Raw genomic sequence first — 16,951 nt, forward strand, 5'->3', positions numbered from 1 at the left:
ATTATCTTAGCAATTAAAATTCACTGAGATTGAGATAAAGGTGTCTTACTTGTTCATTAACTTTTTTCTCTTTATCCAGCTCTTTTTCCATATCCTCTAATTCTCTATCTTTCTGTTCCAATTGCTTTTCAAGTTGGCGAATCTCATCACGTAAAAACCGAGTATCACGTCCACCTGCAGAATGCTGGGCCATCTGAAAGTCATAAGCCAAGGATTAATTCTTCAAAATATAAGCAATTCCTTTTTACTTCAAGGTTCAAATGAGTCGACAAATAAGAACTCAACTTTAGATTTTCATCATGCTTCAATATCAGATATGTAAAATCACAGACATGTACACACCATTTAAAAAGAACTTAAAGTTGGGTGGGTAGAGAGGTGGAAATGATCTAGAAGGCCTTGAGGGAGGGGAAGAATATGATCAAAATATATTCAAATTTAAAATAGTTTTTTATAATAAACAACAAACAAATCTGAAGTTATCTAGGCTTTAAATTATAAGTCAAAAATCCAGGCGCTTTCCCGAACCACCAAAAGAACCATGTAAAATTGGCTGCAGGCTCTGTCTGTTACAGTCACCAAGACACAAGTACAGACGAAATTGCAAAGGCTTAGAGACTAAGGGCTGGGAACTATGAAGACTGCTCCGGAGTCTCAGAAACCACCTTGGTGCCTTGAGTTGCCCTTTCTCGGATACCAAGAATTACTTAGAACAGACAGCACTTGGGAGCATAGCAGAAATCTCTCTGGGGCCCATGTTTGTCTAGTTCAGAAGCCAACTGTACAGCTGGACTGTAGCAAGTGCAAAGATTTGAATTTTCAGGTTTAACAAATAGAAACGTAAAGCACCATGACTGGTTAGTAACGCTCTATAACAAGGCCGAGACAGCATCACCTTAAAACTTACTTCCTGTTCCTGTCAGCCTCACTGTGGCCCGAAACATTGGTCACTTGGACTGCCTCACACTGAACACTGCCCACACGTCTCTGCTATGTCCCTCCTAATCAAATGTTTCTCAGTCATCTCTACTCAAGGAAGCTTTGCACTGTGTTCTCTAAAAGCATCTTCCAAAATACACATTGCACCCTGGGCTTTTGTTTTTAACTATATCCTTCTTTATTTTCTTACAAAGCTGGAATTATGCTCTTTTAGGATACTGTTTCCCTTGGAACTTCCTCAACAGGGAGTTGTTCACTCTTCCAGGATCAAGAAAAGGTCCCTATTCTAGGTTTCCTCCATCCTGCCACCTCCAAGCTACCAACCATGTCATTCTTCTGCCACCCTCTATATCTTCACTTGATTTGATTGTACAGGATACCTGGTTATCCCACTCTGACACACTAGAGCAAGTCACCAATTTCCTCCTCGTGCTTTACAGTCTCGGGAGCTAGGCTATGGTAGCTCAGTCTTCTGTCAGAAATCAGCCTGAGCAGCCTGGTGGTGGTGGCGCACACCTTTAATCCCAGCACTGGGGAGGCAGAGGCAGGTGGATCTTCGTGAGTTCAAAGCCACTCTGGTGTACAAGAACTAAAACGCACAGAGAAACCCTGTCCAAAACAAAAACAAAAAAAAAAAAACAAAAAACAAAAAGAAAAAGAAAAAAGAGTAAGAAAGAAACAAAGAAGGAAAGTAGTCAACCTGAGCCACTTCCACAATCCCATACTTTCACACAAATTATTAATAACTTTAAATAACTAGTTAAGGATAACTTGTTTCTTGATTTACTGCATCCTGCCAGTCATATGCCCATAATGTATCCTTGGAAAAGGACATTTTCCTCAGTGGTTCTCTCCAACTTTCCCTTCAACAAACTCAATGGACCCCAAAGACTCCTGACTTTCCCTTTTCCTGTCTCCAACCTTCCCCTGCCCCAAATCCAATTCTGACATCCTACCTATTTAGCTAATATTTCATTATCAAAACGTCAGCCACTTCCCAACCAAGCTCCTCAGTTGCCACATTCTTCTATTCCTTATCTGCTGACTGGGTAAGAACTATACAGAGCCAGCTCAACTTCATAAATCACTTATTACAGAAATGCTTACTGAAAGTGCTTGACATTTTTCCAGGAGCTTCAAATACAGCAGGAAATATGAAATAACCCATCCAAATACAGAGCTGAGTCAAAAGGTCGAGGACTAGAGCTGCAATCTGACTGCAGATCCCTTAGTCTTCAGTCCTGGCTCCACCGCACTACAAAGGTTACCTGACATTCCTAAACTCTGAGCATACTGTCCTCCATTCCTCGACTTACAGATAATCTCCTTTCCAATCTCTCAACTTCTAAGCACTAAGGTCACAGGCAAGAAAAGTTCTGTACACATCCCCGCCCTAATCCTTTGTACCACATCCCTTCCTGCCTTTTCAGAATCTCAGTGTATGGAGTTCCCACACCCCTCCACCTCAATTACTACCAAGCTTTCTATATATTTTTGGGGACTAAAGCTCAGGTGGTAACTGTTTTTGTTTTATTCAGTGCTTAATTCTTAAAAATCAAACCACAAAAACATACGCTGTATAATGAACAACTCTCAACTACAAAATTTTCCTTTTATTTTTCAGCTCAGTAATAGAAACATCTAAAAATAACAGAAGATGATGCAATTAATAACAATTACACTCAAAGCAATACAAAAGGCCATACCTCCAGTTCATTTTCCAGTTTCATTACTTTTGTCTTTAATTGATTTTCTATTAAAAGAAAAATACAAATGTTTTAATTGATTAAATTTACTGCAATCAGATTTTAAATGAATGTCTGGAAAATAATGCAATTATCAAATCCATGGAACAGGCATTCTAGAAATGTCTTGGCTTGAGTAAGTGAAGTCTTGCGTGAATGGGTAAAGCCATGTCAGGAATTCCCAAGCCTGAGAACTATGGCAGATGGGAGAACCTTCTCTCCATCTGAGTGTGGATGTTGGGTGTGTAGAAAATGTCCCACCACAGCTTTCTTCCTATCCTGTTTATGGTTCTCCTACAGAGAATACTGGTAATGATATTTCATTTATAATTTAATAAATAAAGCTTGCCTGAATTTCGGAGTAAAACAGCTGTACTGATCAAACTTACAGACCAGGCAGTGGTGATCTTTAATCCCTTTAATCCCAGTAGCCACACTACACACTAGTTTGCCATAGAAACAGGCAATAGTGGTGCACGCCTTTAATCACAGCACTAGAGAGGAATATAAGACAGGAAGAGACAGCTTTCAGACAGTTTTATCCTGAGATTTCTGGAGGCAGGATCATCATTTCTAACTGAGGTACAGGGAAAAGCCAGTGGCTGGCTGTTTTGCTTTTCCGATCTTCAGGATGAACCCCAATTTCTGTCTCTGGGTTTTTATTAATCATGCTACAACTACTCCTACCAAGATTAGCTCAATCGGGGGCTGGAGAGATGGCTCAGAGGTTAAGAGCATTGCCTGCTCTTCCAAAGGTCCTGAGTTCAATTCCCAGCAACCACATGGTGGCTCACAACCATCTGTAATGGGGTCTGGTACCCTCTTCTGGCCTGCAGGCATACACGCAGACAGAATATTGTATACACAATAAATAAATAAATATTTTAAAAAAAAGATTAGCTCAATCTGCCTCCTTGTTCAATTGTATACCAGAAACCCTGACCCCTAGTTTATCTATAGGCAATCACCCGACTTCATGTTCAGCTGTACACAAGAACCCCGCCTCTCTTCAAGTGTATACAATAAAGACACTGAGCTTCTGGGGCGCTGCAGACTCCATCAGAGAGTCTCGTTCACCCGAAGCCAACTTTTCTGTGTGTCTTTATGTTGTCTTTTCTTCATCCTTTGCCACAGCAGTCCCTGAAACGGTGCAAGGATGCAGCATCTTTCAATATGAGTTGAAAATGCATTTTGTAGAATATGATAAATTTTGTACTGACAAATAATGGAATCACAACAGTTTTCTTTTTTCAAGACATTTACCAAATTTTGCTTGTTCTTCTCCAGCCTTTTCGACTTCTTCCAAAGCTAGCTCGACTTCTTGAGCTTTCATCTAAATACAAAATTGAGAGAGAAAAATCTGTATTATTTACACTGTAATATAAACCGGGAAAATGCAAATGTTGTTTCATTTGCTAGCTTGGTCTTTGGTGTGTACAAGGACCAGCACACAGACCATTAGTAAAGATTTGCTAGATACTTAACCTGTAAAGTAAATTCTAGAATGGCAAGATTGTGAGTCACTTCTGATTTTTCCCATAAATTTTATATCCACTATTTTAAATGTTTTGTTATCTTCTTCCCATTCCAACTGTTACTTTTCTGGTGTATAATTTTATTTATTAATTCTGCATTACAACTGGAGCTTCTCAGCTCCAATCCCCTTCAATCTGTACTATACAACACATCTAATTTTGCTTTCTTAAATAAATTTCTGTATTTGTCAATTAAGACTCAAAAACTTTTATTCAATCCTAGACTGCTAATAACAGAAAATACAGCCTCAAACCCCGGGACAAGATATCCCAAACTACCAACACAATAGCTGTTTATCTACAGCTTGCTACACGCATTTACCCTAACTTAAAGAGTAAGTATGTATTCTTTCTCAGTATTTATTTATGAAAATCTAGAATCCTCTTACCATTTCACCATTGGCTTCTAGAGGAGACATTGTGCATTTGTACTTGAACCTCTGACTATATCTATGTTATTTTTAAAAAGTACTTTTTCCCCTACACACTCTTTATATGTTTTTAGAATAGGAACTAGATTTGCTATACATAGTACAACCCAGTCTTTAAATATACACTTGAAGAACTTATTTTTGAGGGATGACAAGGGCATTCCAAATATTTCCATAAAGATGAATTTACATAGGAATTGATTCCTACATTTCCTCTACAGTTAGTTAAATATCTCCTCCATACAAACCTTCATTAATGACTGAGTAATTCTAAATAGATGTATCACATTTTCTTGTTCTTCATCTTTTAGTTCGTTTACTTCCACCTAAGGAAACAAACAAACAAACAAACAAAAAGATGGACTATTTCATACCCTGCCCATAAATACAAGCACTCTTCCCATTGTAGCGTTCAGTTATTTCAAAAAACAATTTCAATTAATCACGTTTTGTCTATGTACAAACTATTTGTTAAACACCTTGGATAAGGAAATCAATAAATTATCTGCCAGCTCTTCTTGGCGTGGTAGGTCATCTGGGTCAACCTTGATTAACTCTTTCCAGTTTATGTTGGGTGGCATCTTGAATTCTTTCGCCGCCTTTCAGCTCCTACAAGAAAACAGGTGGATTTTAGCATCTTCAAGAAAAATGGCATTGCAGTGCTTGCTTACGTTCTCATTCTACCTCTGGGTGTTGATAAAGAGCTACGGCTCCAGGACCACAGAGAGCAGAAGCATGGGCAAACACCCACGATGAGAATAAGTCCACCAGACACAGCCTATCCAATAATGTACACGCTAAAATTATTAGCTTCCTTGCTAAAACGAAGTCCTAACTCCCAAGTCCTCTTCCCAGTCCTCTACCAGCAACGACGAAACCAACTCCCATGATGTTTGAAGTTTGAAAACGTCCCCCGATTCTGAGAAGGGACGAGAGGATTTCTGTTTAAGCGTACAAAGGAAGACTGAACTGGAAGATGGGTGCGAGGAACCAAGCTGAATCAAGAAGGCCAAGGCTCTGCAGAGGAGAGGGCAGGGCAGAAGGACGGGGTCGGTAGACTGCATACTGTCCCTCGGGATTAGTCCCTGTGACAGACACTAAGCTGCTCCGGGCTCACGAGGAATTCACCCACCTACACCCAGCCTTGCAACCTGCGGCAGTCGCTCATCTACACAGACCGCCACCGCGGGTTCGGACGCCGCCCGGGCGCCTCTTCCAAAGAGGTGTCCTCGCGCACTCCCGCTCCCGCCAAACACTTCTTCCCGAACGAGCCCAAGCGGCGGCCGCTGCTAGGCGACACCACTCCCCGCCCAGCCAAAGACCGGAACTAGGCCCCGGATACTGGGGGCGACTACATTTCACGACGGTGGGAAAAGCTTTACGGTTACACTTCCCCGCCGAGACCTTTATTCTAGATGAGGGCAAAGTGAGGAGAAAAGGACTCCATGTCCCAGAGTGCAGTTCGGCCCTTGCCGCCGTGCACTCTGGGACTAGAAGTCCCGGAGAGCGAGCAGCCAGTTCCCGGCGTGCAACGCGGGCAGCTTGCGGCCGCCTCAGAGAGGCTGGGGAAGGAGCGGGAGGCGGGAGGCGCCGCGGCAGCGGAGGTGCGGCTACCCCAAGATCGCGGGCGTGGCGGACTATGACAGTGCTTTCCGCCGAGTCCCTCTCCGGCCCGCTGTCCCGGAGGCTTCCCTGAACCATCCCTTCCCCGCGGACCCGCCCTCAGGTGAGGTCGGGGTCAGCGGCCGGGAGGAGATCCAGGGAGCACTGGAGCTTTGGGGACGCTCCAGCTTGGGGCTGCAGGGCCGGCGGGGTCTGGCCGTGGTGGCGAGGACTCCTCCCGCTGCTCAGGTATGTGTTGGGGGCTCCCGGTGAGTGGCTTCGGTGAGAGGGAAGTGGGAACAGAAAAGTTTCTGCTTCCCTGGGATCTACCTTGGGCTTTGGGGAAGTGAAGCTGGGGCTCCCCAAGTTCATGGTCTGGGGTGAGCAGAGCATCCAGAGGGGGCCGGCTCTAGGCTCGCCCGCCCGCTGCAGCCGCTTGAGAACTGTAGTGCTTATTAGGTTGTGAAGTGTGCAGCGAAGGCCGGAGAAAGGGAGCTCTACAGGAGGGAAACGAGGACCACCCCAAGTTCAGGCATTCTGCTGTCATTTGCCGGGTACCAAGAGGGGGGCTCTTAGGTGAAAGCGCCTTCTCGGGTGTTTACCGACTCCCTCGGGCAACTTCTGCCCATTCCATAGCTATTATGCACCAGCCTTAACTTAGGAAGCTGTAGGCTTCTATTTGAAACAGCGTGTTTCATTTACACACACACACACACACACACACACACACACACACGAGAGAGAGAGAGAGAGAGAGAGAGAGAGAGAGAGAGTAATTAAAAGAAAAATCCCTAAAAAGCTAAAATTTACTTTTGAAAAAAATTTCTGTACAAACCGTTTGGTTAATAAAAACAAGAAATAGCTTAGAAAAGAATGGTATTTGAAACAAATATTAAAAGAAACCCATAAGATTTTGTCGGGCTGATTACCATGTTTGCTTTTTTCCTAATACTGTTCAATTTCTGCATTATTCTTGATAGAGGTACAGCAAAACGCGTGCCTACATCTAAGAAGTTGCCGCTTGGTGAGGTTAAACATGGTTTTTTCATTAATGCTTTGGTCACATCACTAAGACATTCTAGAAACTAGTATTGGGGGGCTGGAGAGATGGCTCAGAGGTTAAGAGCATTGCCTGCTCTTCCAAAGGTCCTGAGTTCAATTTCCAGCAACCATACGGTGGCTCACAACCATCTGTAATGGGGGCTGGTGCCCTCTTCTTGCCAGAAGACATACACACAGACAGAATATTGTATATATAATAAATAAAAATAAAAAAAATAAAAATAAAAACAAACCAAACCCCCCCCAAAAAAGAAACTAGTATTGGTGAAATAGTTGCACTTCATTTTTACAGTTTTAAACTTCAATACCAAGTTTTAATTGTGTTTTGCAAATTTTAATATTATAGCTTTGTTTACTCAAGAATATGAATTATTTTTCATGTTCATTTTGTCAAAAATACTGAGATGAAAACAGTATTTTTGCTGGGCGGTGGTGGCTCACACCTTTAATCCCAGCACTTGGGAGACAGAGACAGGAGGATCTCTGTGAGTTCGAAGCCAGCCTGGTCTATGGAGCAAGTTCCAGGACATGCTCCAAAACTATGGTGAAACCCTGTCTCAAAAACCAAACAAAACAAAAACAGAAAACAGTATTTATTGAGCACAAGTTCACTGGTGTAATATAGTAAGAATTTGTTTTTAATCACAAAACCTTGATATTTTTCTTTTGATTTTTATTACATACTTTATTATTTACTTCTTTACTAATTTCTCTTTTTCTAGTTTATATTTGTAATAGCTTCAAGGGTGGATAGTCTTGATAAATTTTATTCTCTTCAGAAGAAGTAGTTAACTAATAACTGACGAAGCTAAGGTTGTAGATCTCAGTGACAATCATAACTGAAGTGTAAGCTTTCTTAAATTCCATTGTCTAATTAGTCCTAACAGAATTTTGAACAATACTTGACCTAAGAGTACAAGAAACAAGAGCAGGAAACATGATTTTGTGAGCCAGGTCTTCATATATTATGAACAGGACATTGAAGTTCCAATTCTGCAGCTTGATGTATAATTTTAAAAGGGCGAAGATAGTTTCTCATCAGAATTTCTGTATTTCTCAAATTTTTCCGAGAACGAGTTTTATGTGAGAGTTTTGTAAATGGCCTGGTCGCAGGCGCGCATGCCTGGACCTGTCTGTGTTCTTTCTAACCTGGGCTTGTATGACCAGTTTTATCTAACCAAAATCAGTCTGTGAGAAAGCCTTGCTTTCTGTAATTGTTACCTGTGTGCTCTGTCCCAGTGGACTTCAGTTCACTACCTGTCTGCTGTTCACCTACCACTCTAGTTTCTAAAACAGTGCATTAACTAATGCCTATTATGATAAAGATGTTTTTCACGATTTTTTTTCTTCCAGGAGGAACTTTGTGTTCCGGTAAAGGAATGCGTGTATAACAAGCAGATACTTGTCTCTCTTTAGCACAAGGCAGCTAGAAGGATAAGTATGGTTCAGTGTGAAGACAGACTTTGCATACAGAAGCTTTGCATGTGTAGACTTCGGGGTGGTAATAAATTGAGGACTATAGAGAAAGTCTGCATGATGTTGTTGGCTTCCCAAGAAACAGAACTGGAAGGAATTAGCTTTGTCCTATAGCTGTATTTCTTCCCAGGTATATCATTAGATTATTACCCCAAGAAGAACTTAATGTGATTTAGTTGAAGGACTTGAACTTATATCTATAATATAGCTGATAAGTGACCTTCGATTGCATTGGATTTTATGTATGTATGTATGCGTGTGTGTATATGTATGTATGTATGTATGTATATATATGTGCTGATATCTATTTTTTGTAAGCAAACAAGTTGGCATCCCATTTGCTTCTGCTGCTTGTATGTATGTATATATATGTATATATATACATATATATATATATACACATACACTAATATCCCCAGTGGATCTTGTCTAGTTGAACAAAGCCATGACCGCACTCAGGCCCTCTACTAGGACCAATTCTCCCCTCCATGTTACATGCCTTTGGGAAGTCTTTAAAGCCTGTATCCTAACCCCTTTGTAATTGCCCTGCATCTGTTCCCGATCTCACTTTACTTGATGACATTTTTTTTTTTTTAGTAGCAGCAAAAATAGACACAATGGTACATAGCTGTAATCCCAGCCAGGAAACTGAAGCAGAAGGCTCCTGAGATAAATAGACTGGCTTACATAATGAGATTGTTTAACACACGCACACACGCATGCATGCACACAAACAAAACATAGTATATGGTAACAAAGCACTCTACTACTGAACTACATTCCCTGCCCTTATATGGGGTTTTGGTCTTCAGAGAACCCTCAAACACCCGTAAGAGTCTGAACATAGTAGTCAAGTAAGCAACTTTTTGTTCTCCTTGTCTCTTTATTCTACCTTAAAATTATTGATAGCAAAGTGTGTGTGTGTGTGTGTGTGTGTGTGTGTGTGTGCGAGAGAGAGAGAGAGAGAAGAATATTAAGTACCATACCAAGTCTACATGAAGGAGTTCAGATCATAGGGAGAGAGCAGTTCTCAAAGTTAATCAAATTCAGAGTTTTGATGACTACATTAGAACTAAACATTATATTACTAAATGGAACTTCTGTAACTTAAAAGAACCATAATTTTTAAATCATGCCTTACTATAGATGCCATGAATCTAACTTTATTAAACTAACACTTTATATTCTTTATTCTTTAATCTTTAGAACCTAATAATCTTTACTTTATGATGAAAGGTCCTTTGGAAATGACAGCTCCAAAAGACTGAACTCTAATTGGCTACATTTAAACGTTAGGGATAGTCTTCCTGGGAGCCTTCCCTGTTCTTAGTCATTCCTTCACACTTTGCCTGAACAAATCTGTTTCCTCTCCTTTAGAAGACATGAATGTGGGAAATGGATTTTTAGGGAGGAAGCAGGAAGAAGGGAGATAGAAACAGTGGAGGTCAGAGTAATATTGTATACATGATTTTAGGAGACTACAAAATTAATAAAAAGCACCCATAAAAAGAAAAACCGTGGTTAAATAGTTTTAATTCAGTACTGCATTTATAATTCGAATGTATTCAACTTTAATAAGTACTTAAATGAGATGCCTAATTTAAGCCAAACATTGGCAGTCTAATTATATGTCATTAAATGATGGGAATGTATTCATAAATGTGTGTCATTAAACCAGAGTCGTTGTGTGATCATTCTGGGGTGTACTAACACAAGCTCTACATCTCACTAGGCAATTTAATCCCAAAAGTACCATTCACATGTATTTTGTTAATCATAGTGCCATGGATTGCATGGCAACTTCACTAACTTTCATAAAGCTAATAAATTAAACTCAAAACTGGCAACTCTCATGTTGTTATAATTCATAGATAAATTAGTGAACTTAATATTTTATATTGCATATTTGTACAGATAGTCTTATAATTTTGAAATGAGCATGTCAATTTCCAGTATGCCACATTATCTTCAATTAATATGTTTGTATTATTAAAACCTTTAACCAAAGATTATATTTTCATCACAAGTAAATTGGTCTTAGCAGAGCTGGGACCCAAGGCTTTATAATGAGAAACGTTTCCAACTTTTTATAACTTTTTTAAAAAAATCTACCTTATAATGGATACCCGAGTTGCTTTCCTGATTTACAGGTGTGTGTGCGTGTGCATGCGCACACACACAATTTAGTAACACAATAGTTCTTCACTGCACAGTTGAACTGCACTGGGTAGTATATCTTCTTGGGATCTAACATGCTATGGTTGTCATTCTGCATATTTCCTTTGTTACTGCTTTACACTGCTTAGTAGATGATATGAAGTGTCGTCCCACAACCCCCTGTGACGAATACTTGTGTAGTATTCAGAGGAGCGGCTTTTCGGAAGTAATTGGATCCTGACTTCTGTAGTACAAGCAGTCTGTTCATAACTGAGTGGGCTCTTGAGGAGTAGGAGGAGTTGGTGGGTGGAGTCCGACAGAGGATGCAGGTCTCCATGCATTGCAAGGATTTGACTTGCCCCACCCTCCATCCCTATCTGATCTTTCCTGCCTTCAGCTCAGCAGCTTACTTCCCTCAGGCTTCCCTTCCACACTGCTCTCTCATCCACAAGGCCATAGCAGTTATTCAAGTGTCCGTTCACTGAACCTCTGAAACCATTAGCTAAAATGAATCCTTCTGCCCTTGAATTGTTCTCTTAGATATTTGATGGCCACAGCCCGGTTCTGTTCTCCACTTCCCCTGCCCATTGTTACTCGTGCGCACTATTTAGTGTTGTCCCAGTTGGCTGAAAGTGAGAAACATCCTAAAACTTTTCGTGACTTTAAAACTTTCCTATTCTGCTTTTCTGTATAAGGAATTTGTGTTTCTGAATGAAAAATCTTTACTTTGGAAATTCTTTTCTTATAGAAATTTGAAGCTCTGCTCCTTTCTGTGTTTTGTGGAGTGTTTATTCTAAATTGTACTATTGATGAAAAAAATTTTGATTACTGGTTTAGGATATGAAATGTGTTTTATTTTTGCAAGCCTTTAGGATCCTCTCTGTTTCCAGTGGCGTAAAAATTGTAGTGAACTATCTGCCCCCTTTGAGAAGAGAGCTGGAGGGTCTCTGACTAAATTATGTTGACAAACTCATTCCACCCTCATTTACAATATGACTTCTCTCGTGACTGTGTGGCCTGTGTAGGAGACCCTGTGTTTTCATGCTCTAGACATCCCCGGCCTTTGTCTGGGATGGAGAAAAGACCAGACCTAAACCAATTCATCTGCTCCTTCTTCTAGAACCTTTAGAGTCAGTTTTGTGATTGCTGTTGGAGGGATGCTGGGAGCCAAACGCTCCATTGCTTGACCTACTGCTCCTCTCACTTTTCCAGCGATGGCCTCTGTAGTCCTTTATCGTTATGTATGTGTATGTATATCCTTCCCATAGCGACAGCACCTCATATTCTGCTTTCCAGTTTGGCAAGAGCTGAAGAAAATGCTAGTTGAATCCAGTCTTTGAATTAGAAACACCATCAGCTTTGGGGAGTGTGAACTGACAGGACCCCATGATGCCATACCCTTCAGAGATGGGCAGTCACTTCTGGAGTCATGATGAAGCTTTAAATAACTTTTCTTTTACATGAAAATACATCCTTGAAGGTGCATCTGTGTGCTTTCTGCTTTATTGGTTGGAACTTTGTTTTCTTAGGTGCAATGCAGTTCCTGATTGTAATATGGAGGTCACTTGTTTCCCGGCCACCCGCCTAGCTTAGACCCAAAATATTCACTGTATTATTTAAGAAACTGTATTATTTAAATCGCTGCTTGGCCCAATAACTCTAGCTTCTTATTGGCTAACTCTTACATATTAATTTAACCCATCTCCATTAATCTGTGCATCACCATGAGGTCGTGGCCCACCAGCAAAGTTTCAGCACGTCTGTCTCCTGCAGTGGCTTCATTGCTTCTCCCGACTCTCTCCCAGCGTTCAGCTTAGTTTTCTCTGCCTAGCTCTGTTCCCCTATAGCTCTGCTATAGGCCCAAAGCAGTTCCTTTATTTATCAATGGTAATCACAGCATCCAGAAGGAAATCACACATCACATGATTACAGAAGTACTTTCATGCTTTAACAAACTATACATCTCATATGTAGTTTAAATATATGCTGTAAGTTTTACATCCAATTTTAAATCTTTGCCCATGTTAGCCATTTTATTGCTAACGGGAATTTTTATTTTATTTCTTATTCTCTTGCTGATACAGGCAGAACTCCTGCAGATAATGTCAGATCTCAAACCTTCTTACTCTGTGAGCAGCACATTGGTACCTATTGCTACTACTGCAAAGTGCTCCAAATCTCAGTTAAATTTATTGCTTACTAATTTGAAGATCCAAAGTACAAAATGATCCTAACTAGATAAAAGCCAAAGTGTCAGCAGTAAAAAACAAAGCACCCATAAGGAATCGAGATTTTTTTTTCCTTTTCCAAAATAGCAGGGGCTGCTGTCATTTATTGACTTGTGGTCCTTGGCAGAAATCCTGTCCTTCAGGCGTTTTTTCACGCCTGGGAATTGTTGCTGTTGTATTGGCACTACCTATTGGGGCTACCTAGGTGATTCCTTTGGTAAGACCTTCATACCATAGCGTCGCTTACTGCCTATATACCCTGTTCACAGATTTGGAGTTTGGACAGTAACAGTTCTTAGGAACCTAGTACTCTGTATTTTACAAGTGATAATATAATATCAGCGATCTAGTGACACTACCCAGAGCATATAATGACCAGCTTGATTTGATTTTGTTTAAAATAATTTTTTCACTTTGGTATGTAGTGGATTTTTTTTCTGTATTTTCCTGTTATTAGAGCCCTTTCTATTTTGTACCATTCCCGTAACTCATAAGTGGTGACTCTTAGCATTGTTTTTCCTCAGCTAAGGGTTACCATCTCTAACACTTAAATTCTAAGCTAAAAGTCTTCAGTGCAATAAGCGAAAGAAAAATAATTTACATCCAGGTCATAAACTCAAGGGCCAACTACCATAAATAAGACAATAAGAAATATTAGGGTTAGGTAATTGCTGGTATACACTCAGAATGAAAGGACCCAAGAAATACTTCTACAAGGCTTAGACAAAGCTTAACAAAGCTACAAAAGCTCTGATTTAGATTAATTTTTAAATACATAAATTTTGAAATAAAAGCTCCATTAGTTTTGGAAAGTTCGTGCTTGGTGTGTAGGCTTCCCACAAGATGCACTGTGTGTCTGCTGCCCAGTGAGCCAGCCGGCGACAGCTGATGGAACTTCAGTGTCTGGTTAACTAGAGGCAGAGGTCTAAAGCTTAGGTGGTGTAAAAGAATTTTGCCTTAGAAATACGGAGTTAGGCAGTAAATTCTTCCTTAAAAACGAATGGTATTGAAGCTGCTCTTTCTCTGGAAGCATTAATGTGCAATCTTTATTCTCAATATTATTTAACACTAAAATTGTAATTACTTGGGGGAAGATATTGTTTGTTTCACTTTTATCTTGCATGTTTTTCCAGGTTTGCTTATAGGGAAAGATGCTTGAAGGAAAGATGGCTGATATTAACTTCAAAGAAGTGACTTTAATCGTCAGTGTGGTTGCCGCCTGCTACTGGAACAGTCTGTTCTGTGGGTTTGTTTTTGACGATGTTTCAGCAATACTGGACAATAAAGATCTGCATCCATCTACACCTCTAAAGACTTTATTTCAGAATGATTTCTGGGGAACTCCTATGTCTGAGGTAAATAATCACTTTTAAGTTTTTAACAAAAAAATTAAACAAATTACAAGTGTAGTTCACTTACCTCTAAAAAACAAATATAGTTTAATACTCATCACTTAAGTTAATATAGTTAGATAGATTAAGCAATTACGTGATTGCTAAGTAACCAGTATACCAATGATATCCAACACAGGCCTCGCTTTCTTTGAGGAGTCTTGCAGATTCACTACAGGGAATGCTAATATAAAGAGCTTTAAGAAAATCAGTTTCCAAATTTTTTTCAGATGTTTGAAAGAAAGATTTTCCCCTAAACCCAATGCAGCTGTGAAGGTGACTATGTCCTACAAGTCCTTATCTCGGAAACAGGGTTTGTTCCACTAGCAATGGACCATGACTCAGTTTCCTAGAAATATTTCCATATGGACGAGTATGTGTGCCGGGAGAGCAGCGGGTGTGACTGCAGCTCTGTCCCTGGCTGTCTCTCTTGTCCTGTGAGTCAGGCAGCAGAAATGACTGATTAACTTAACCATTAGAACGTGGTAAATTCAATATAAATAGGTCAGTTTTTAAAGATAAGTACATATTACCTATTTCTCTGCAGTAAAAAAAGTGTTTACTTAAAATCATTTTGAAAGTCAGTATTAATTTATTTAGGATTAATCCCTTTTCATCATTGGATCGTATAGACGGGATTCTAATTTTAGTTCTGTCATTCATTAGCAGTGTGAAATAAACTGCCGCTTTTTGATGCTGAAACATTTATTTCCCTGATCTATAAAAATAACTGATACCTTGGGGATAAATAATGAATGTGTTTATCTACAGTGCTTGTCAAGTCACTTTTGGGTAAACTGTTTTGAAACTTAATATGTGATACTCCACAGTCGATTTCTCAGTCATCATTTATGACTTGTGCCCATTCCTCCAATCGAGAACCTTTTCATGCGTCAATCATCTAGTGATAAGCATAAATTCTTGTTTGTGTAACTCTTTGATCATTGTCTTAACAATTAAAGCAATGGCTGCCTTTTGTATTCTGTAGTTCCAAGGTATTTCAATAACCAGTGCTGGTTTTTCCTTTTAGGAGAGAAGTCACAAGTCATACCGGCCCTTAACAGTGCTGACGTTTCGCTTAAATTATCTGCTCAGTGAACTGAAACCAATGTCGTATCATCTCCTAAACACGGTTTTTCATGCTGTCGTCAGTGTGATATTTCTTAAAGTCTGCAAACTTTTTCTGGACAAGAGGAGCAGCGTGATTGCTGCTCTGCTCTTTGCTGTGCATCCAATCCATACAGAAGCAGTAAGTCAAACTGTCAAATGGTCAATGATATCTCAGGCATTTAACTATTCCCAATTTAGTTCGATCTTACTCTCTCCTGTGCACAAAGTCCCTATTACTGATTATATAAAAGTTTTCCATTTAAAGTAGCTTTGGAGGTAATGTTCGTCCAAGAATGTATGTATAGGTAAAGTGATTGCATCACAAGCGTGCGTACTTGAGTTTGTATCATCAACACCCATGGGAAAAGCCCAGAGTGGTAGCAGATTCTTAGACTCTCACAGTGTGGAGGTAGAGTCAAGGGGATCCGGGGGCTTGATCTACCTGATCCCTGGGTTTCGGGCTTATTGAGAGAACCTTTCTCCAGATTGTAACACAGAGGGCTGGAAAGATGGTTCACTGCGTAAGAGCCATTGCTGCTTTGCAGAAGGCGCAGGTTTGGTTTTTAGCAGCCACGTGGTAGCTTAAACCTTCAGGAATTGCAGTTCTAGAAGATATAGCACCCTCCTCTGGCCTCTTCAATCACTAGGCAGACACAGTGCACTTAACATGTGAGCACTTGTACGTATAGGATAAGATAGATCTGTAAAGAGGTGAAACTAGAGAGCATATATCATCAGCAATTATATATATACACGTATATAATCTCTTAAGGTTATTAATGAAAAATGTAAATGAGCATACTTCTTCCTATGACAATATATCCAAAATAATTTTTCTTGCCTATGTTGATGCCTCCCAGGGAAGAACTAAGAATACTCTATTTAGTTGCTTTTCTTCTTAAGCAAAAATGTTTTTGGGTTTTGGTATGATTCTCTCTCTCTCTCTCTCTCTCTCTCTCTCTCTCTCTCTCTCTCTCTCCCTTGCTATTAAGGAACCATGTGGGTATTCAGCTGAGTTTTTCCGTTCATGTATAGAAGAGATAAATGCTTTAAGTTGTACATTGAATTTCACTTTTTAAAAAAGCAAGATTTGATTTTGTGGATTTTTTTAATTAAAAGGACTTTTGAAATTTCTTTAGTTTGCAAATTAGCAATTTTTTAGCTTCATATTAAAATATACTAGTTTTAGGAAAATAATGCAGGGAAACTTAGATTTTTAAAGAATTCATCTATATATTGTGTTGTAATTACATAAGATGTTATAATTACGTGAAA

The 16,951-nt window shown here is 39.8% G+C and overlaps 2 protein-coding genes across 6 annotated transcripts in view; one reads left to right on the plus strand and one right to left on the minus strand.

Annotated features, from left to right (window-relative positions):
- The window catches only part of Cep290 (centrosomal protein 290), an 81,500-nt gene extending 75,550 nt beyond the window's left edge, over positions 1-5,950 (minus strand). For 3 of the 4 annotated variants that reach the window (XM_087902068.1, XM_087902067.1, XM_087902066.1), the window contains exons 1-6: positions 5,783-5,950; positions 5,130-5,259; positions 4,899-4,976; positions 3,948-4,017; positions 2,646-2,692; positions 50-193 (exon numbers count right to left, since the gene is read on the minus strand). In XM_087902068.1, the coding sequence (XP_087758194.1) occupies positions 50-193; positions 2,646-2,692; positions 3,948-4,017; positions 4,899-4,976; positions 5,130-5,231 (441 nt within the window). In that variant the 5' untranslated portion in view covers positions 5,232-5,259; positions 5,783-5,950. The remainder of the gene's footprint in view (positions 1-49; positions 194-2,645; positions 2,693-3,947; positions 4,018-4,898; positions 4,977-5,129; positions 5,260-5,782) is intronic. The other variant, XM_087902069.1, reaches the window with a different exon arrangement.
- A 248-nt stretch (positions 5,951-6,198) lies between these two features.
- The window catches only part of Tmtc3 (transmembrane O-mannosyltransferase targeting cadherins 3), a 43,379-nt gene continuing 32,626 nt past the window's right edge, over positions 6,199-16,951 (plus strand). Inside the window, exons 1-3 of one of the 2 annotated variants that reach the window (XM_048418273.3) lie at positions 6,199-6,376; positions 14,309-14,530; positions 15,597-15,815. In XM_048418273.3, coding sequence (XP_048274230.3) covers positions 14,327-14,530; positions 15,597-15,815 — 423 coding nt within the window. In that variant the 5' untranslated portion in view covers positions 6,199-6,376; positions 14,309-14,326. Of the gene's footprint in view, positions 6,502-14,308; positions 14,531-15,596; positions 15,816-16,951 lie in introns of both variants that reach the window. The other variant, XM_048418272.3, reaches the window with a different exon arrangement.

Source organism: Myodes glareolus, chromosome 26 (genome assembly GCF_982192425.1).
Source record: "Myodes glareolus chromosome 26, mMyoGla1.1, whole genome shotgun sequence".
NCBI classification, from domain to species: domain Eukaryota; kingdom Metazoa; phylum Chordata; class Mammalia; order Rodentia; family Cricetidae; genus Myodes; species Myodes glareolus.